A 21561-nucleotide genomic window follows, 5' to 3' on the forward strand; every position below is an offset into this window, starting at 1 on the left:
GGGTGTCAGCCAGTGTAGTGTAGTGTAGCCATGTGGGGAATGCAGCTGGTTGACATGGTGTGGCTGTGATATGTTCTGTGCAAAGTAAGGGGCCAGTCACATCACTGTCCTTTTCTGACTTTCCATTGTCAGTGATACCTAGGCTCCAGTACATGAGTGCCTGTGTGGTAGCTTCAGAGCTGGACAGCTTCTGTTCATTGATGGAGCCTGACATGCAGGGAGGAGCCCATCCTTCTCTCCCTTAGTGGCTTTTTTGGAGAAAAGCTTGGTGTTACCACCAAGCTCTAGATTGGAAAGGCTGCCTGGAAGATGTAGCATTTCTGCCGGGGAGGTGACTAGGTTGCTGCAGTACCTTATAGCAGTTGCACTGAGAAGAGGAGGGACATGTCAAATATCCATTCAGAGAAGGAGATGGTAAACATCAGAGGACTGCAGCAACCCTCTTTGGGAAGCTCAACTCCGCTCAGTTCCTTTACAGCTGGTCATTGTTTCTTTTCTAGAATCCCCTAAACCTGTGTGTGAAGATTGTACAGGGAAATCGGGCCATGGAAGTTGATTCCACTGTGTATTCCTTGGAGCTGATCCAGATGGTGCACTCCTGCCTTGATCAGGTTGGTAATGTTCTCTTCACATCCTCTGCCCAATTGCCTCAGTCTGATAGCTCCAGAGCTGTGGATGTGTATTTCAGAGGGGAGTATGTATGTGCAGTCAGATTCCCACATGCAGCTGCTAGGGATGTAAAGGTGTAATCCTGCCGGGTGATGCTTACCAGTAACCGGTTAGGCCTAGCTGGAGCAGTATGTGGATGGGGGGCTGCTCCATCTTGATGTGTCTGGCCCAGCCAGAACAGCCCTTGTCCGCAGTGCAACATGGCTGGATAGTTAAAGTTAACCGGTTAAACATATAGTTTAACTGGTTAAACATATATTTTAACCAGTTAACGTTGTGAACAGGATTTTACATTCCTAGCAGCTGCCTGTCTGTTTCTGGTGTATCAGTGAGAGTGACCTCTGCTTTCTCTTGGACTCTGAGAACTTCCTATTTGTATTAAGGATGTTAAAGACTGGTCGACTATCTGATAAGCATTTGCTTATTGGATAGTCTTTTGACTAGTCAATAGGCACTTCCACATTCCTACTGGGGCTCTTGTACATTTCAAAGGAGGAATGCGGAACTCCGTGTACAGCCCGGGGCCAGTGGGAAGTCCCGCTGACTCCTTCGAGTTGCACGTGGATGCCTTCTTTGAAATGCACAAGAGTCCCCAGTGGGGGCTCTTGTGCATTTCAAAGCCATGGAGCCTGGGATCAGCAGCAGACTCCCCAGCTGATCCCAGGCTCCCAGGCATTTCCCCAGAATGTGCGGTGCAGTGTCTGTCCTTTTGCGCTACACATCTGCACAATTCAAAGGGGCAGCTGTGGGGAACCCAGGATCAGCTGGGGAGTCCCCAGCTGACCCCAGGCTCCTAGCAGCATGAAGTGTAGCAGGGAGCCCGGGGTCAGTGGAGGACTCAGAGTCCCTTGCTGATTTTGGGCTCCATGGCTTTTAAATGCACGAGAGCCCCCGCTGGGGGCTCTTGTGCATTTCAGAGAAGGCACCTGCATGAGGCCTGGAGTCAGCAGGACTTCCCGCTGGCCCCAGGCTGTACATGAAAGTTCCGTATTCCTCCTTTGAAATGTACAAGAGCCCCAGCAGGGGTTCTTGTGCATTTCAAAGCCATGGAGCCCAAGATCAGCGAGGGACTCTGAGTCCTCCACTGACCCCGGCTCCCTGCTACGCTTCATGCTGCTAGGAGCAGGGGCTCTTGTACATTTCAAAGGAGGAATGCGGAGGTGCCAGTCGACTAGTCAATGGTATTTCTGTTGACTAGTCAATTAACCGCATTTTAACAGCCTTAATTTGGATCCCTTTCCAGCTCCATGGGTTCTTGGGGGAGAGAGGAGGGCTGATAGATTTTCTCTGATGCTGATTATTGGCAGATGGTTAGAGGCCAAGGTTTTCACATTCATCAGCAGGTTTGTCAGCATGGAAGAAATGGAAGCATCCTCCCAACATGATCTGTTCTGGCTCTTGCTCTCTGGGCTATGCCTTCTTGGCTTAATGTACTTGTTGCGCTCAGAGCATGTGCTTCTTGGAGGCAGTTAAAGTGCCCATATCTTTGGAGTGTGAGTCCATACTTTGAATATCTGTGCTGTCCAGAGACATGATGCTCTTTGGTTCATTTCAGTTTAAGAGCTTGTCTTTCTGAAAGCAAGCAGGACATGAAGGAGAGACCAATGGGAGTTGGAATGACTATTCTATGCCAGGCTTTCACTGTAGACAATGACCCCCTTTCCTTAGGGAGTGACATGTTGTTCACCTCTTTCAGGATCCTGAGAAGAGGCCAACTGCTGATGAGCTGCTTGAACATGTTCTTCTCCGTAAACGTAGGAGGTAGACAAATGTTCTCATCTTGGACATAGAAGGGCTGTAGGGGTCAGGAGGGATCTCGGAGCTTTATACAAATTAATAATTTTGATGCTTCCCAAATTTAGCCCTTAGATTGATTTCTGGCTGATAGATGATGTGCCTTGAAATGAACTCCACTCATTGTGAAATAAGAGAGTGGATTGCTGCATGACAGAGTCATGATAGTACCTTTTAATTAATCCATGTACCTGTGAGAGCATGAAGGGCTGAGGAGTGCCCATCTGCCCTCTTTCACCTAACAGCTGATATGCGGAACTATGGTGTTTTTCTTTAAGACTCCTCGGGTGGACCGTGGTTACTGACATTCAAGTTAGACCTTTGGGAACACACAGCAGTGTTCAGACACTTAAAAGGGATTTTATAATGACCTTACATCTTCTGTATCCCATGAAATAAGCCTAGTCCAGCATTTTTCTCTTTACCGCTCTCTGTAGAGTTGGGATGAAAATGCCCCATTTCAGTGGGTGCCCCTACTTAGATGCACTAAAGACCATGTTGGCAACTTACCAGAAGCCTGCGGGCTGTGCTTGATTATATGACTACCCTCATCTGAGGAGCAGCCCACAGAGACTGCAAGTCATGTCCTGAGATGTGCTGCTTCAGGGTGTTTTAAGTGGTTTGGCTGAGATGCAACCTACCTATTCCTTCATAAAGGATGAGGGTGGCTGTGGTCCGTGCTGTTGGAGTGTTTGAATTACCCTTTGGCCACCCTGCTGGTAGTAGATTTATTTCTTTGTTTTAAGGTGCTTTTCATTGGTAGGCAGCCCCGAGTATGATGCTACACAGTGTTGTCTTGCTGAACATGCCATCTTTAAAATGAGATTTAAAACCCACATCCTGTCCACTTGTGGTTGTTAATGATCCATTGGCATTTTTCACAGAAGTTGGGGTATCAGCTTCAGCACTGTGGCCAAATTCTGGCTCTGGTATATACTATTTGCCTCTCTTAATTCCCATGACCGTTTGATAGCTCTGTGGTGTTACTTCTGCCCTAAAATATGTATTACTGTGGGATGTGTAAATAGCTGCTGTGATCCACCTGGAAGGAGCAGCATTTCATTTGAAGGGAAAGTAATCCCAATATATGGCTTGTCAATTTTTGGAATCTGTAAAGTGTTTGGGGCTATAATAATATGTTGTTACTATTTTCTGTAATGTTTTTATTTTTTTCATCTGTGGTAGGGAGATGGAGGAGAAAGTCACGCTGCTAAATGGGCCAACCAAACGACCAAGGTAATGATTTGGACATATATTTGAAGATAGATTTGTGGAGAATAGCTCTCACCTAGAAATTTTGCTGCAAGTGTTAAAGATGAGGCTGTAAAATCCTTAATGGGAGTATTAGGGTATGTCTAGACTACATGGCTCCATCGACGGAGCCATGTGGATGAGTTTACTAGACATAGGGAAACAAAGCGGTGATTTAAATAATTGCTGCTTCATTTACATCAAAATGGCCACTGCGCTGTGCTCATCAGCTGTTTGGTGGCACAGTACGGTAGTCTGGACGCTCCGCGGTCAGCAACCATGGTCATTCCACGAGGCATAACGGAGTGGTCGACAAAGGCTTCCGTTGTCGACCGCGGAGCGTCCAGACTACCGCACTGTGCCACCAAACAGCTGATGAGCACAGCGCAGTGGCCATTTTGATGTAAATGAAGCAGCAATTATTTAAATCACCGCTTTGTTTCCCTATGTCTAGTAAACTCATCCACATGGCTCCGTCGACGGAGCCATGTAGTCTAGACATACCCTTATAGTTAGGAAAAAAAAAAAAGCTGCCTTGAATATTTTAAATAGAAAGGTGGGGTAAAAATATTTCAATAAACAAACAAATAAATAAAAACTTCAAATGCTAGAGACTTGGAGGGTGGTGTTGTATGCACATCAGTGTCTGAGGCTATAATTTGACCTCCCATCCTTTCAGGCTCATCTCAAGTAGAAAGATAGGAGTCTACTCCATGTGGGGAGAGTGTTGGGTGGATCATTCTGTTTCTGAGATAAGTCATTTGTTTGAAGGAGCCCCAAAGTTGGCAGATAACATGCAACTAACTGACACTAAAGCAGCATGTAAGACCCAGTTCAGAAGAGCAGGAGGTATCTTGTGTGTGTGTGTGTGTGTGTGTATGTTCTCAGGTTACATTTTTATGTCACTTTGCTTGATGAGTGACTTAGGGGAAAGGGCTGGGGTATGGAGGAGGTGCTGTTTGGATTCTGAAAAGGCTGCCAAGCACAGCCTATTTCTGTCAGCTGTCTATCCTTCTCCAGCAAGAGAGGGCTGGTTTACGCCTCTTCCCCCCCCGCCATGCTTGGCTGTCTGGTAGTTTGGGCTTCATGGACAGTATGAAGGTTGGCTCTGGCCTAGGGTATGATCTAGGAATGTTAAATTGCAGATAATCAGCTAATCGAGTAGTCGATGGAATTTCCATAGACTACTCGATTAGTTGATGAGGGGGCACTCGCTACCGGTGGCTCTGCTGTTTAAATGTAGTAAGAGCGACCGTACTGGGAGGAACCAGTTTTTAAGCTGGCTCCCCCCAGCACTGGCTCCTGCTTCATCCCCTCCCCTTGCTGCCTACGATATAGAAGCAACAAGGGGGGAATATTATTAGTTGACTATCCAGCTTCTCTGTTACAACCCTAGTATGATCTCTGATTGGCATTGGGAGGGTAAATGACATAGTCACAGTGGGTTTCTAGGCCAGATACAGAGGATAGTCAGTATAGACAGAACTCTTCAGGCCATAGTGGAATAGAGGAGATATGTTTATACTGTGTAGAGGGTGAAATGTGAGATGTTGGGGAACAGCAGAATGGTTAGTTGGGTAGATAATGGATTTGTAGCACAAGGGAGATGATGGGCTGTATGTGGTGGACAGAAACGTAAATGGAATAAGATGAACGTTGACAAGGGGACAAAACTAACGTTGATATTTTCTGATCTTTTACATGTGCAACTTTCTATAAAGTTCTGTTAGCAACCTTTTGATGGTGGTAAATTCTGAATCCTAATTCAATCCTAATGATGATTTTGCTGGAGAATTCCATTTTATTAAGTTTGGATGACGGAAATGGTCTTATGCTCAGAAAACTCAAAAATAGTACAGGCAGTCCCCGGGTTACATGGATCCGACTTACATCGGATCCCTACTTACAAACGGGGTGAGGCAACCCCGCACTAGTTGCTTCCCCCCAGCAGACCACGGAGATGCGAAGCTAGCGCCCCCCCCCCCCCCCCAGCAGACCAGGGAGACGCGGAGCGGCTTTTCTCAGCAGACACCTCAGCTTGAAAATAAAGGACTGAGGGAAGTGAGGTGTGGGAGAATAAAACTGAGCTCTGGAGAAATGTTTGGCTAGAGTTTCCCCTACAATATGTACAAGTTCCGACTTACATACAAATTCAACTTAAGAACAAACCTACAGTCCCTATCTTGTACGTAACCCGGGGACTGCCTGTACTGGAACAATAACTCAAATTAGCTATGATTGTGGTGTGGAGATGAGCACAAATTAACTGAGGCGGGTAGAACAGTGATTATACTCAAACAAAAGAAAATTACAATAAATAATCCATAGTTTTTAAGATAAATGCCATAAGAAACTCACATTCCTAGAGATTAGTTTCCACTTTGAAGCTTTTGAAAATAAGGAGGTCTAAAAGATAGCCTTTATTTTTTAAAACGAGGTGAATTGGTATTCATAACAGCCATCAGCACTCCAGGACATAGTTATCACTGCCTGCAAGCACCATGCTGCTAGTGAGATGTTGAACTATTCATTTGACTTGTGTTACAGGTTTTCATAAAACTGTGTGTGTGAGAGTACTCCTTTGATCCCAGCTAATGAGCTAATTTTTATCAACTTCTGCAATAAATATAGCTGTTTTTCTGCTGGTGAATTATCAGTTGGATTTTCACAAAACAATTATTTAAAAGCATTGGCTTAGCCCTGTGTGTGACTGTGTCAGTCCTTGTGTTGTTCAGAAATGACTTGCTTTGACTGTAGCTTCTGTTTTGTGGTTTGTTGTTTGTGGAGTGATTGGTAACCCACGTTACATAGCATGTTTTTGCTCCCAGGTTGGATGGCTGAAATTCTGTTAGAGGGAATTATGTTTTTTTGTGTATGTTTGCCTGAATATTTGTGAAACTTACTTTTCTCAGCACTTTTTCCTGAGTACTCATGAGACCTTCACATTTGATGCATACAGACTGTCATGTCAGTGTTCTAAATGTCATCAGACTGGATTCTGTTGTTGTTTGAATGATTGTTGGGAGCTCTTTTTTCTGCAGTGCTCACCCAGCTCTGTTCCTGAGCATGTTTAGAACACACCAGATTAAGGATGTTAAGGAACAGGTATTTTGGTAATCGTGTAGTTGATAGTTTGCTTAGACTATACGATTAATTGAAAGCAGGAGCTCGCCCTGGGACCGCTACACCACTGCATTTAAAATGCAGTAAGAGCCGTAAGCTCCCTGGGCTCTTACTACATTTTAAATGTAGTGGCACAGTGGTCCCGGACTGGGGCGAGCTGGGACTGCTTCATCCTGGCTTGTGCCAGGTCCAGAAGCCCCTGTTCGCATCGGGCAGGAGCTGCTCCGGCAGCAGCCTCTGGGTGCGGACAGGGGCTGCTTTGCAGCAGCCTCCCCTACTGTCCCTCCCCTTGCTGCAGGAGTACTTGATTATTTTCTTTGCCCCCGCTTGCTGCCCGTTCTGTATGAGAGGCAGTGGGGGAGGCGGCTCTGCAGAGACAGTGCTGAGAGAACCTGCCTCATACAGAGGCAGCAAGCGGGGGCGAAGTGAGTAGTTGAGTACTCCACTCAACTACCTGATAAGCTTAGGCTTATTGGGTTGTTGAATAGTCAAATACTCACTTACATCCCTACTCCAGATCTCAGTGTCTAAGAAGAGAAGAATTTTTGTAAAGAAAAACCTCCTAATGCTTGTGAAGTGCTGCAGCTCAGAACCAAGCAATCCAGTTCTCTTCTAGCTTCTTCTCAACATGAGAACCAGAGGAATGGTTTGGGTTGAAAAGTGTTGACAATGGTCATAGATTCATACTAAAAGCACTTGTGTTCTGTGGCGGGGTTTTTTTAATACAGATCGAGCACCGTCAGTGAGACACCAATTGCAGTGGTGACTTCACGCACTAGTGAAGTGTATGTTTGGGGGGGTGGAAAATCCACCCCCCAGAAGTTGGATGTCATCAAAAGTGGCTGCAGTGCACGCCAGGTGTGTGCTGGAAACACTCATTTTGCTGTGGTGACGGTGGAGAAGGAGCTTTACACTTGGGTGGTAAGTGAGCCCAGCAGAAAGAACTTGGGGATGCTGGGAGGCCAGGGATACAATATCTCAAAATTAGAGTATCCAGCCATGGGTCAGTTTATCAGAATATTAGAAACAGGAGCATGGGGGCTCAGGAAGGAGAGAGATGAAGTATAGACAAGTTTTTGGGGATTGGATGAAGTAGCAAAAATGATTGAAGGCATTGCTAACCTAAATCTCTCAAATATATTAATATTTTTATGGCATGGCAGGGTTCTGCTGTGCGATCAGGTGTTGAAGAGCTGCTTCATAATTTAGGGAGTATGTCATGATGCCCTGAGCCAAGCACCGTCCTTTCCCTCTGCATCCTGAAGTGCACTGGTGGTCTTGTACTATTCCAGTGGCCTGTATCTGTTTTTTGGAAAGGGTTTTCAGAGACCATACAGAATGATTGTGGGAGCCCATTAGAATGCAGGACTGATGTGCTGAGTTGCAGGAATCATGGCTTGGCTGGATATAGGTAGGATTCTGAGTATTTTGCAGCAAGCTGGTTCCAGATTCTGCAACAAGAGCCCCTGCTATCACTGACCAAGATGGAGTGAAAAAAATTGAATTTTACAGTGAATTTTAAAGCAACTCATTTTAGATTCCCCTGTTGCTTTGGTATCAAACTAAACAATTGTATTTTGCACCTATATTTTCAGTGTTCTTCAGATTTTTGTATGGACAACCCATAACTGCAGCATAAAACCTTTTCAGAGGAGAAAGGGAAGAAGCAAGAAATGTTGATAATTGAGTAGGGTCTCTTGGGGAGCGGGATTTGTCCCATAATCTCAGTTGGGGATTGAGACAAATATATTCATTACTAAAATTATCAGTGAGATCATTAATATTGTTGATATTTTATTTGTCATATTTAGGTTTAATCAAAATGAATGGGGAAGTTCACGATTCTCAGAGCTATTGTTTGTCTGTCTGCAGACATTGCTGCATCAGACACACTTGTTGCATGTGCTAAAGGATTTCTTTACACCCATAAGCTTTAGTAGAGCATGTAATAATAAAAGCTGGAATCCCTGAGCACAATTCAGCAGTAATGAGTTATATTCTTCAGCCTCAGAGATTGTGGGGCTTTAACCATATAATGCGTCTGTCCATTTGGGTAAACATAGAAGAGGGGAGCATTCATTCCTGACCCCCATGGCCATCAACAGACAGCTTGAAACCTGGTTGCTCCTCCTTAGGGCTTAACCTAAGCTACCTGAAAGCCCAAGGTGTCATCTGAGTGATGCTTGATGTTATGCTCCACTGAGACATCAGTCCCTTCCTTAGGATAGGGTAGCTAAAGCACTTTCCCTTGTCTCCATTGCTATTTTCTTCTTTCTTCCTCATCTTCAGAAGCTTCAAGGATAGTAACAATATCCCCCTGAGATCTGGATATGCATCTTTACCAAGCTTCTATGTATTGCAGAATATGCAGGGGGGAACAAAGCTTCATGGTCAGCTGGGGCATGGAGACAAAGCTTCCTATCGGCAGCCAAAGCGTGTGGAGAAGTTGCAGGGGAAGGCTATCAACCAGGTGTCCTGTGGGGATGACTTTACTGTTTGCATCACAGGTGAGAGATTGATTGGGTGGCATGAAAAGAGACCCTGGTTTGTTTCACTGTGGATCAGTTAGCCTCCAAAACCAGATCAGCAAAGCAACTTTACAAGGGGAAAAGGCTACAATTTGTCTTTCTCTGAGCTCCTCAGACAAGAGGCCTGCTGGTCCCAGCATGCAATGATCCATCTTAATATGAACAACCGGGTTACATTTCAGTCAAAGATTTTATAGTCTCTGAAACCACTCCTCTGTATTAAAGAGGAGGGTGACCACAGGGATTGTGCTCAGGTGGTTAATAGGCAGCTTGAGGCAAGCTCCATGTGCTGATTGAGTTTCCACCTTCTTTCATGCAGATGAAGGCCAGGTGTATGCCTTTGGCTCAGATTATTATGGCTGCATGGGTGTTGACAAAGCATTTGGGTCTGAGGTCCTGGACCCCCTACATCTGGATTTCTTCCTTGGCAATCCTGTGGAGCAGGTTTCCTGTGGAGATAATCATGTGGTTGTTCTGACTAGAAATAGAGAGGTCTACTCCTGGGGATGTGGGGAGTATGGTAAGTATAGTCACACCATGTCCTCTTCCTGGGTCCTGTTCCAAGCTTTCGAGGCCTGTAGATTTGGACACTGTTTGGCCCTGAGAAGGAATGGGGAGACATCCACTTTTACTCTCAGCTGGCAGGATCGTGGCTAAGATGCAGTTACATAAGGCAGAGAATGCAGGTGGCCTGCCTAGGACACCTTGGGAGTCAAAAAACACTTAGTTGTTCATGGAGGTTTCTTTCCAATTTACATTGAGACAAGAGGAATGAGCCTTTGGATTTTTCTCTCTAAAGTTTGGAGGCAAAGTGATTTCCTTAGGAATAGATACTCTCTGCCTTTGGGATGGAGGATTCCTTGGGAACTGAAGCTGTCTTTGGAGGGGTTGCCCTGATGAATGGGAAGCAGCACTGTTTTCCCAGAAGCAGGACTCCTAGCTTTGGGGGATTCTTCTAGGAGTGGGGAAGGACGAGGACATGCTCCTCAGTCATGGGAATATTGTGCATAACTGTGTCTCACCAATGTCTCTTTGCTGACCCAGGGCGCCTGGGTTTGGATTCAGAAGAGGATCACTACACCCCTCAGAAGGTAAAACTTACCTGCCTCCTGAAACATCTCTTGTGTATTAATAAAGGTGCAAATGAGTCACTGTTTTTGAAAATTTGCTGCTTGAGTTTGTTTTTCTGAAGGCACTGCAGAGTTTTGAGGGTTCCATATACATATTCACCTAACCAGTCACTGGCCCTAGATTTAATGGCAGCTATGTGTCTGTATGAGAAGGTAAATATAGTTCTTAAAATGCTCCCCCTGCCTTATTACTTCCAACTTCACTGCTCTGAGACCTCCTTGCAGAGAGAAACAACAAGGGCAGAATTTGACAAGAAAGCTCCATGGGAAGGGAGCTTCCCAAACTATTAGTACCAAATTCCATGCCCCAGATATACAGAGGAAAATTGCGCTTCTCTAACCTACTGGAATTCTTTCAGCGTTTCACAAAATAATGGCAAAAGGAAAATTTGGTATAATTTGCCAAAGATTATTTGGAAGTCCATATAAAATCCCTCTCAAAAAGGAGTGGGAGATAAAGTTTATAAACCACCTGATAAAGGATACTAATTTTCTTCATGGAGGGGTCAAGTGTTGTTTGGTGTATTAAAGATTAGAACAGGAGGATGAAGGGGTGGAGGGTTAAATTTAGAGGATTATACAAAATTAGGTAGGTTAGTCAAGAGAACACTGAGGCATTCTGGAACCTCACAAGGAAACAACGAATTGTGTGCATGGCTGAAATGTTTAATGTGATTATTTTCCCCCATTCACTACAAAGATCACTCCTCACTGTCTTTTCTTTATCAAAAAGATGTTTAGATAAACAGTCACTTGATCTTACAATTGTTCTTACTTCCCTTGCACTCATTGTATGTTCTAATTCAGTGAAGTATCAGATGCAAAAGATAATACAGGATAGAAGATGCAGAAGGGAAGAAAAACGTGTTGGGGATAAAAGCCAAATTCTGATAATGCTTAAGAAGTAATTTCCCTTATGGAATAATATTTGCTAATGCAAGATACCATTAAGGTCACAAGCTTGGTAGGATTCACTATAGGATTCACTGTAGGAGCATATATTGATATGAATGAATTTTAGGTCATGTAACCTAACTAATTGTCAAATTGTCAGGAATATATAACTTCCCTGTGGGCAATTTATCCTGTTATGAAGTTTCTTATACATTCATCTGAAGCAGCTTGGATTGTTAGGGATAGGATGAAAACTAGACAAGCCACTGCTTTGAACCAGTCAGGTATTTCCAGTGTTCTAGGTTTGGTCCTTGGTTTCTCCTCTGTAGCTGGTAGGATTTGATCCCTGGCATTTGTTTTCAATGTAGGTGGATGTTCCAAAGACCTTGAATATCGTCTCAGTCCAGTGTGGCTGTGATGGGACTTTTCTGTTGACCCAGACAGGCAAAGTGCTGGCATGTGGACTCAACGAGTTCAACAAACTGGGCCTGAACCAATGCACATCTGGGATCATCAACCACGATGTGAGTGCATCTGGTGTTCCTGTGCCTGCTCCCAGGGTTACCTAGAAGATGGGGAAGCAGAGGTCCCCCAACAATGGCAAGGAATCCATCACATGGGATACGTCCATCCACTGGATTCCAGCTCAGAACTGCAGGGGGAAGGGAAATCCTAAGGCACCTGCTAGTATGATGAGGCAAATCATTCCACAGTCTCTCATCTGCCAGTGGGTTCATTTCACTTCTGTGGTGGTAAAAACAGCATGTTAGCTGCATCTGGGGAACTTCTACAATGTAAGTGGAATGTGAGCTGGTAGGAGTAGCTTGCCTTCTTGCAGGGCTGATAGACCCAGCACTTCTCTACCCAAGACCTACATAGACAGATCGTGGCTGGTGAATGTGCATGTGTGCGCGCCCCTGGGGTTTTGGCACTGGGCGTTATCTGATTGACTGGTCTTTTCCTTCAGACCTACCATGAAGTTCCCTACACCACTTCCCTTACTCTGGCCAAGCAGCTCTCCTTCTACAAGATCCGCACCATTGCTCCAGGAAAGACGCACACAGCTTCCATAGATGGTGAGACCTACTCACAGTGCAAGTCGTGCTGTGGAACGGCTCCCCTTCCCCTCTCCCAGTTAGATGAGTTAGTTGTAGTCCACGGAGATAGGTTTTCATTGTACACATCACTGGCTTATATGCTGTGCTCAGAGTTAGTAAGATACCATTTGTGCTGGGCCTTTAAATCCGCTCTATTCCATTTAATTCCAGTGCCACTGAGCACTGTATGTGTTCCTGAAGCCCCATCCACTGATTGTGAGCTGAATGCTGACCCCTGGGCACTGAAGATTTTAGATTGGGTCTCAGCTCCCTTTGCCAGTGGCTGTCAGTTCCTGGAGCAGGCATGAATTTTAGGTTTTTCAGCAGCAGTATCAGAGCTTGGTTCAGTCCTTTTAAGGGAAAGAGAGGCTTGTGTATAGAAAGGATGATACCTTGGAAAAGCTGATATTCAGTTTCAGAACCTGATCAGGAATCTTGGTTCCCCCTGTCAGAGTACCTCAGTTGAGGGACTGGGATTAGTCATGGAATCCAGAGTTAAATATGGGAAGCAAAAAGAATTGAATGTCTGGGGGATTTGCATGGGTTGAAGTAATTCTTACTGGCTTGTAGCCCCTTCCGGCATGACCAAGTTCTTAGCAGACTCCTTTTTGGTCACGGGCCATTGCTACTAATTCTCTCTGCATACATTGTTGTTTCCTGTCTCTGGTACCTGCTATGATTCTCCTCATTCCTTCTCTCAGAACGGGGTCGCTTACTGACCTTCGGCTCCAACAAGTGTGGACAGCTGGGCGTTGGTGACTATAAGAAGCATCTGGGAATTAACCTGCTGGGAGGCCCCCTTGGGGGTAAGCAGGTGATCAGGGTTTCATGTGGAGATGAATTCACCATAGCTGCTACTGATGGTGAGTAGGAATTTGGATTCAGTGGGCTCCTATGGGCTGGGTCTGCGGAATAGTTTCAGATATTTGGCTCCCATCTTGTAGTGGGAGCATTTCCTGTATCTTCTGCTATTCAGAGCTGCACAGAATGGCTGCAGTTTTTGCTGTTATCCTAACCTCATCAAGCTCTGAAAGGCTGTGACTGAAACAGGGAAATTTTTCCTATCTTAGTGCCATATCAGTGGGGCAGTGCAGCACAAAGTTTTAGCTAATGTCTATGGTGAGCTGGAGACTGGCTACTAGACTTCACAATGCACAATTTTAGCCTTCCAAGAACTAGTTAGGAGCAGGTTGACTAGATGCCCTGTCTGTCTTGAAATGGAGTAGTTATGGAAAAGAAGTGAGGTCTCTATAATGAGTCCAGACTGGTGGTAGAGTAATAAGGTGTTTCTAAGTTCAGGCTGATGGATTAGTTTTTCCTTAGATAATCATATCTTTGCCTGGGGCAATGGTGGGAATGGACGTCTGGCAATGACACCGACAGAGAGAGCTCATGGCTCCGATATTTGTACTTCATGGCCTCGACCGATTTTTGGGTCCCTGCATCATGTTCCAGATCTGTCCTGCCGTGGCTGGCATACCATTCTGATTGTTGGTGAGTATGATTCAGGGACAGGGGTTGCTTCAAGGACATTTGTTGTGGTAACTCAGTACTTACAAAAAGGGCTTGCTGGTTGGGCAGGGGAGGTATCAAAATCATTCTGAGGAAACTCATTGGTGAGTTCATGTTAGCCCCAGTACTTGGAAGACTGGCTTTGTCCTGTCTTGATTTGTACCACCTTTGCAAGAGCTCTTTTCCAAAGAGATATTTTTTCTTTCCATAGAAAAGGTGCTGAATTCCAAAACCATCCGATCCAACAGTAGTGGCTTGTCTATTGGTACTGGTGAGTAATCAGTCCTGGGCAGAAGCGATGTGGGTCACTCCACATCTGGGGCTTCTGGACAGAAGCAGCTTTGACACAAACTGGAAAGCTTCAGACATGTGCAGTGTCATTTCAAAGGGCTTTCAGAGCCAGTCATTACCCACCAAACCATCACTGCTTCTTGCCTGCACTGGGTTTCTCATCTCCTTCCTTGCTGGGGCCAGCTGACTGCCTCCGTCTCTAGCATTATGGTACCTAGGAGGAACATGATAATAGGAGGGTATATGCCTCAGCGCTGTGTGACACATGCTGTCTGTGTAGGTGCCAGTAAAACTGGTCCTTGTAATTCAAACCCGGTTTCAGTCCAGTCAAACCCTCTAGAAGTGTAAGACCTCAGAAAACTAGAGCAGCTAGAATTGTTGAGGAGCAAATACCTCAGCTCCTTCCAGGAGATGACAGATGTAAGTGCCAAGCACCAGAAAACAACATCTTGTATACTCAGGAGGAGGTTTACAGATGAAGTTAGATTGAGTGCAGACAGGGAGCCTCATTGTCTATGCAGGGTGGTTCTGTTGTATCCAGTCACTGTGGTGTCTATGTATGAATTATGGTATCTGTGTAACTGTACAGGCTCAGGCCTCTGTATTTTTACAGACATGGTCGTTACACCCAGTGCACTGTGTGAGTCGATGCACGGAAGTCTTATCACGGGGTTTCATTTCTTTCTTTGAAAGGCCTCAAAGAATATGAGGGACTTTCAATAACAAGAGGGAGGCCAACTAGCGCACAAGATGAGGAAAGGCTAAGCCTAAGGGGAAGGATCTGAACAGCAGGGGAGAAGAGTAGCAAGAGATGCAGGCAAGCACTGAGCTGTATGGGGCCTTGAAGATGAGAAGCTTGAACTTGATGTGGAAGGCAAGAGGACTTTTGGGTGGGGAGGGATGGGAATAAGAAGTGAGAGTGTGTGTCTTGGGGAGGGCTTCATGGTGTTTTCTGAATTGTGTAACTGGAAGAAGAGATAGTCCAGGCAAATGCACTCACTCTCGGGGTTCTGAAGTTAAAGTAGCTTCCAGGGGGATATGCTCCTTTTCTGCTTTATCTGGGATCCATTAGCAGCTGCATTCCCTGAACTGGCAGAGTCAGTGAAATGTGTAAATTTGTTGCTTTTCTTTCTTGTCTGCCAGTGGCTCAAAGCTCCACAACTGGTGGTAGTGAAGAGGAGGAAAATGAACGGGAATCTGAGACCCCTGATCCAAGTGGAGGCTTTCGAGGAACCATGGAAGCAGATCGTGGAATGGGGGGCTGGATCAGTGCCACAGAGGCCATGGAAGACAGCAGTGCCAACAGCAGCTCCTGTCCTGGCTGGCTACGTAAGGTAACTAACTGCCTCATAAATTTATCTAGTCACAGAGTCTGGGATCACAGTTCAGGGAGAACAAACTGCCTCTTCTTCCTCACAAGGCCGAGCAAGAGGAGCTCAAAGAGGCTTCTCTAAATGTTTGTAGCCTCTATTCTTCCTCACCAAAAGGCACAGGAGACACCCGCTTCACCAGATTGACATTTTTCTGCACTCCGTTCTGTGGGAATTAGGCACATAGCAGACACCACCAGTTTGGTCAACTTAATGTACCCTGTACATCCACACACCTCATGCATCATGTGAAAGCTCATCATGCCTGCTTTAAGATGAGGTACAATATGGAGCTGTCAAGTAGTGCCATTAACTTAGAAATAGGATAAACAATTATACCATTAATACTTTGAAATACTTGCATTCATTTGTTAGCTTAATTACTCTAGGCATTACTGGATTCCATAAAAATGGATTTCTTTGTGACCCAAGGCACCCCAACAATCTAAAGCAGTGGTTTTGAAACTTGTTGGCGTATGACTCGCTTTGCTCAGTGCAGTCCTTTCTGCAGACCACCAGCCAACCATCCACGATGACAGAATGGGTCCAGGATTGGTTGGGAGTGGGGGGACTGGTGAGCTGAAAGTGTAGTGCAGTGCCAGGCTACTCTCCAGAGGAGAACCTCTCACTATTAAGTCTGACTTCAAACAAGGTGTCTGCTATGTGAGGAGCCCTTAAGCCAGGAGTGGGTGGTAATTTTTGCAGAGGGACCACGCCACAAATTCTGGGAAATCATTCTGGACCGGTGACAGGGCTGGGGGGAGAGAGAGAGAGAGAGAGAGAGAGAGTTGCCACACAAAGATTGTGTATGTGACACAGACTGGGTGTTCTGGTTGCTGCTGGGTAATTAAGAGATTCCATGTGTTGTCTCTCTGCGACACTAAAAGCTCTCTTGTTTTGTTCCTGAGCCCTATGTCTTCTCCCTTCTCTGTGGAGATGGAGTACATGGATGGGGGGGTCAGTGAGAGAGGGACTGTGAACTGGCTAATGGAGAAATCTCAAATAGTGCACTGCCTCTTTAAGAAAAGCACTCACCTCAGAGTAGACCTCAGCAGCAGTTGTGAGACCTCCTGAGCCAGACTGTCACCTCTCCCTGACCCCTGCTCTGCACAAATAGGCTGCAAGGGGAGGGAGCACCCTTACATCAGCATTTCCCTCTTCTCCCCCTCCTTGCCTCCTTCCATCTGCACAGCTAGCAGTAGACTCCTGGCTGGGCGCAGCTGCAGGACAGAGCTACATTGGAGGAGGGGCACCTGAACACATGCTGCCAGCTGAGCGGCACCGCTAATAAGCTGGGAGGCATGTGAATCTTTCCTGTGGGAGGCTGACCAGATGGAAATGTTTGTAGGCTGGATCTGGCCAGTCTGACTCTATTTTTGCCTGCCTCTGCCTTGTTTTCCACCCCAAGAGGGTGCCTGGTGCCCTTACTAAAAATATGCTGAGCATTTGGGAGCAGGAGGAATCTCTGGCATAATGTTACTTCTGTGTGTGTTCAGGAACTGGAGAATGCTGAGTTCATCCCCATGCCTGACAGCCCCTTTCCTATGAGCACTGACTCTTCAGAGCCTGAAAAGGAGACTCTTCCCTACCAGGAACTTCAAGGACTCAAAGTGGCTTCTGATGCCCCTGCTGAATTCAGCAAGCCCAAGACAGAACCTCAGGTAACATATACATACCTCCCATAATGAATGATTGATTAAAAGCTGGCAGGATCTATATATGGCAATGTTTGAGTTGTGAGGAGGTCCAGTGGGTGCCACTGAGCAAGGTTAGTTAATGGTCTGGATGAGAGCAGAAAAAGGCATGTTAATGATGTTCATAGTTAATGCTAACTTGGGAGGAACTGTGAATACCGGTCAGCAGACAGAAATTCAAGGGGTCTTGATAGGGTAGACATGTGGCAAGGAAATAAAATGAGTTTCATATTAGGAAAAATGCAGCTAATGCATCTGGAGAAATATAATCCCGTGCTGAGAGACTCCAGTGGGAGGGAGGAACCAGGGAAGCATGGACAGGCTGGAAATTATTACAGGAGTTTACTGTGATGCCATCCCTAGATGAAATGCTAATTCCTGACTTCCTTGGGAAACCAGGCAGGAGTGGGGAGGCACCAGCAAGATTCTCAGAGTGACAAGCAGGTAGGGACAAGAGCTGCAAAAAGGGAGAGGGAGGAAGGTGTGTCCTAGTTTGGGGTCATGGGAGTTGGCCGTGAAAAACATAAGGGTTAATATCATGCTGACTTGGTTCCCCAAGGATCCAGCACTTAGTGCCTGGAAATCTGCAACTTCAGCAGCTCTGGTGCCACTCTTTGTTTATGACATAAACAGTAACTGGCCTGGGAGGTTTCACACATAAAGACTCCCTTCCTCCTCTTTTGGCAGCAAACACATTCAGTTCCAGCTCTGCCCTGTATAGAAGGAAAGGCAGTGTCACCAATTGCAGCCTGTGCGTGCAGCATTTTGCAGACTGAAGTGGAGCGGCTGCAAGGTTTGGTGTTACAGTGTTTGGCTGATCAACAGAAGCTGCAGCAGGAAACCAGTCGTCTCAGTGCCCAGCTCCAGAGGTTTTGCCAGGGGACAGAGGGAATTCAGCAGGTGAGAATACCCCCTTGTGTGAAATATTCAGGTCACTAATTTAGGCTGAGAATCCTCAAAGCCCTTGGAAGGTGGGAGAGAAGGACTTAGATTGTTGGATTGAGTGGGTAGGAGGAGCTATTAATCAAACTCAAATCTCTTAAGTCAGCAGGAGATGGGACAGAGCAGAGGGGTGTAAGGTAAAAATTCCTTGTCTGTTGCTTTGGCCAGCTGCAAGGATACTCTGGTTTACTCTGTGGCAATAATTTAGTAGCCATGCAGCCATTGGGTAACTTGTATTTCTTCTTCGAGTGATTGCTCCTGTGCATTCCAATATAGGTGTGTCCATATTGGAATGGACATGAGTAACACATCTCGAAGAATCACAGTTACGAGGTAAGTAACTGTTCGTTCTTCTGCCCAAGAATTGGGGAGCACTTAGATATAGTGTGCCCTGGCTGGGACTGTCATAGTAGCTCTCTCTGTGATGGTAGAAACTGCATGTGGAATAGCCAGCAAAACGTGTGTGGTCTGCAGCTGAGTTCTGGAAGTGACTGACTGTTTTGTCTGGACAGCTGCAGGTTCTTTCCAAAGGAACACAGACAGCTAAAGAAGATATGGAAACAGATCCAAAAACTGACTTGGATTCAGATTCCTGGTGTCTCTTGGGAACGGACTCCTGCCGCTCCACCCTCTAGTCTCCTGTGCCTGCTAGGATCCATCCAACTTCACAGCACACTAACTGAATGCAGAGAGCAGCTTTCCTGGCTTTGGGTCACTTGCAGACAAGGAGTAAGGCCGGAGGCTCCAGAGCAGCACCCATGTACATTTGGTGGGAGATACCTCCTTTACATATGATCTAGGAGTGAGTTTTGAGAAGCAGAGTCTTGAGCTCCAGGTTGTGGTCCAGCTCAGTGACTATGGCAGCAGCAGCTCCTTTCTGTACCTCATCTGTCAATCCTGCCCTTGAGGCAAGATGACCCTGGACCCATCATGTGATGGCTCCAGTAGCAACTTGTGGCCCTTTTGTTGTTTTGCTGTTTCCTGGGAGCTGCCCTTGGTACCCCAGCATTAGTCACCGCATTTCTATATGAGAGAGAGAGAACAGTTGAGTGTGGAAGGTGGCTGAATCCTGTCTCCCCACTTTCACTTTAGAGCAGTGAAGAACTCTGAGCTGTTTCCAGCAATTATGACAGTGGGCAGAGCCCTAAACCTGTAGACAGCTCAATGCTGTTCACAGGCAAAAGAGCCTTGACTGTGCTTTACTTTAGAGGCATTGGGGAAATGGTGATGGAAAACATGCCCCTGGCCTGAGGTGCAGCCTTTAGCCATACAGCTGTGCCCCCTAGTCCTAGAGATAAAGTTCAGATGTTCTATTTTGAGAGCCTAGCACTCAGCTAGTGCTTTTTCACTCACCAAGCACTGCACAAACAGGAATATTGGATGTAGTTTGCAGTTGTAGCAGAGGAAACAGCTTGAGATAGGGTCCTTGAGTTTAGATCAGCTGCTTTATAACTAGAAAAGAGGAGTCTGGATCTCAGGCTGTGATACACTCATAGTTGCACAGACACGGTAAATTGTGGGTGCCAGAGCGCCTCTTGTTATGTTTGATTTTTCAGTGTGAGCCAATTGCTACTCCTGCTTTGCTTCTATTTATCCCTCACCTAATGCTGGTACACAGTTTCAAGGCTTGTGAGGCCTTGTCAGTATTTTCTTTCCGTCCAGTGTTTTGACAGAGTAGGAGCACAGCTGCCCCCTCAGCATAGGCATCTAAAACAGTGAATACAGGATGTATCTTTCCCAATGGCAGTAGATGGTTTGGCCTGAGGCCAAAGCTGACCCTTTCTCTAGCAGTACCAGGTTCTCTCCCAAGGAACTTGAAATGGCCTGACAGCTGGGACTCTCCCATATCCCTAGTAGGAAGTGACTTTTTTCTAAATTGTTTAGCTAATTGACATGGTGTAGATCCTCTGGAGTGGGAAGGACTTCTAGGAGGCAGTTAGTTCCTTATCCTTCCCTAAGGTGGGGCTTCTAGGAAGTAGAGTCCTCTCCTTTGCAATGGAGGGGGCTATTGTGTCATTACCCCTGAACTGTCCCCATCACAAGCATCTCTAGTTTTGCCTTGTATTTTTCAATGAGAGCTTTTTCATCTGCCTGAGAACTTTTCTTCATCTTCTGTCTGGGGACAGATGCCAAGGCATCCTGCTTGGAATCAGTGCTTTTTTAGGATCTTCCCTAGTATTTTAGATTGAATCAAATGCAGTTTGTTCTGCACAGCAACTGGGCAGAGTTCTATCTGGCTGTCCTTATTGAGGGAGGGAAGGAGAGGGTCAGCTCCAATGTAGGGTCTTGAGTGCCTGGAGTTCAAGAGTTGCGTGGCTACTATTGCTGACTGCGCTCTCTCTTCTTCCATATGTATGGGAGCCAGTTCTCAGGTTAGGATTCCCAGCATAAGAGTTCTGTTGCTGCAGTGAAGATGGAGTCTGTCATGTTGCAGCAGTGGCTTTGAGAAGGAGCAAAGTACTAAGCCTGAGCTATGTCTACTAAGCGAGCACCAAGCTGATAGGAGTTGCTCTCCTGCAGTGCACTGCTATCCTCATTGCTCAAGGCTCTGCAGTTGGGAAGCTAGGTGCACAGTCTGGATTCCCCTTGGATCTAATAAAGGATTCATATCCCTGGCAGACGGTGTCCAACCTCATATTTACCTTAGAGGATTCATGCTATCCAAATTGTGCCTACTACAGACCACTAATTTTCACACCAGCCAGCTATGCAACCAAAAAAGCAGTTTAAACCCAGCACCATGTTTTGGACTGGAAAGTAAAGGGAAAATGGGCAGAAGTGCCTTTGAACAGTTTCAAACCCTTTTTACTCTTCCCCTTTTTGTGTTCCTAGCTCCATACGTCAGTCTTCTGCTCGTTTTGCTATTGAGTTGTTATAGAAGAACATGACTTATGCCTGCTCTGACACTGGCAAAGTAACTAGTTTGTCATTGTCTTTCTTTTGAAAGATTAAAGAATGGAGTGGTTTGTAGTTTGTTTCAATAAATGTTTAAACTAATTCTCCAGTATGTCCTGACTCTGCATATTCCTTTCATTCCTCTATCTCCCCACTCCCCCTCCCATAGTGCAGAATCAAGGCTTGGGGCAAAGTCCTGTTGAAGCAGGGTCTCCTGTGTTCTCCTTCCACCAAGAGATGTGGAAAAATGCATGCACGCAGTTTAAGTGGTATGTTCATATCTGTGGAGTGGCAAGTTTTGCATTACAAGAGAAATCTCCATGAAGAAGCTCTGTGTTCCCTGAGACACCTCGTCTGTTGATGTTGCTTTT

At 45.9% G+C, this 21561-nt stretch overlaps 1 protein-coding gene across 4 annotated transcripts in view; it reads left to right on the forward strand.

The window, feature by feature from the left end:
* The window catches only part of NEK9 (NIMA related kinase 9), a 38196-nt gene extending 16894 nt beyond the window's left edge, over positions 1–21302 (forward strand). For 3 of the 4 annotated variants that reach the window (XM_075926858.2, XM_089778432.1, XM_075926860.2), the window contains 16 exons: positions 501–611; positions 2366–2430; positions 3649–3699; positions 7566–7758; positions 9200–9344; positions 9685–9885; positions 10410–10456; positions 11758–11913; positions 12357–12465; positions 13188–13349; positions 13810–13980; positions 14210–14269; positions 15433–15623; positions 17156–17320; positions 18041–18253; positions 18808–21302. In XM_075926858.2, the coding sequence (XP_075782973.1) occupies positions 501–611; positions 2366–2430; positions 3649–3699; positions 7566–7758; positions 9200–9344; positions 9685–9885; positions 10410–10456; positions 11758–11913; positions 12357–12465; positions 13188–13349; positions 13810–13980; positions 14210–14269; positions 15433–15623; positions 17156–17320; positions 18041–18253; positions 18808–18930 (2163 nt within the window). In that variant the 3' untranslated portion in view covers positions 18931–21302. The remainder of the gene's footprint in view (positions 1–500; positions 612–2365; positions 2431–3648; positions 3700–7565; positions 7759–9199; positions 9345–9684; positions 9886–10409; positions 10457–11757; positions 11914–12356; positions 12466–13187; positions 13350–13809; positions 13981–14209; positions 14270–15432; positions 15624–17155; positions 17321–18040; positions 18254–18807) is intronic. The other variant, XM_075926859.2, reaches the window with a different exon arrangement.
* The last annotated feature ends 259 nt before the right edge of the window (positions 21303–21561 follow it).

The sequence above is a fragment of the Pelodiscus sinensis genome, chromosome 5 (assembly GCF_052426305.1).
Source record: "Pelodiscus sinensis isolate ZL-2025 chromosome 5, ASM5242630v1, whole genome shotgun sequence".
Lineage (NCBI taxonomy): Eukaryota > Metazoa > Chordata > Testudines > Trionychidae > Pelodiscus > Pelodiscus sinensis.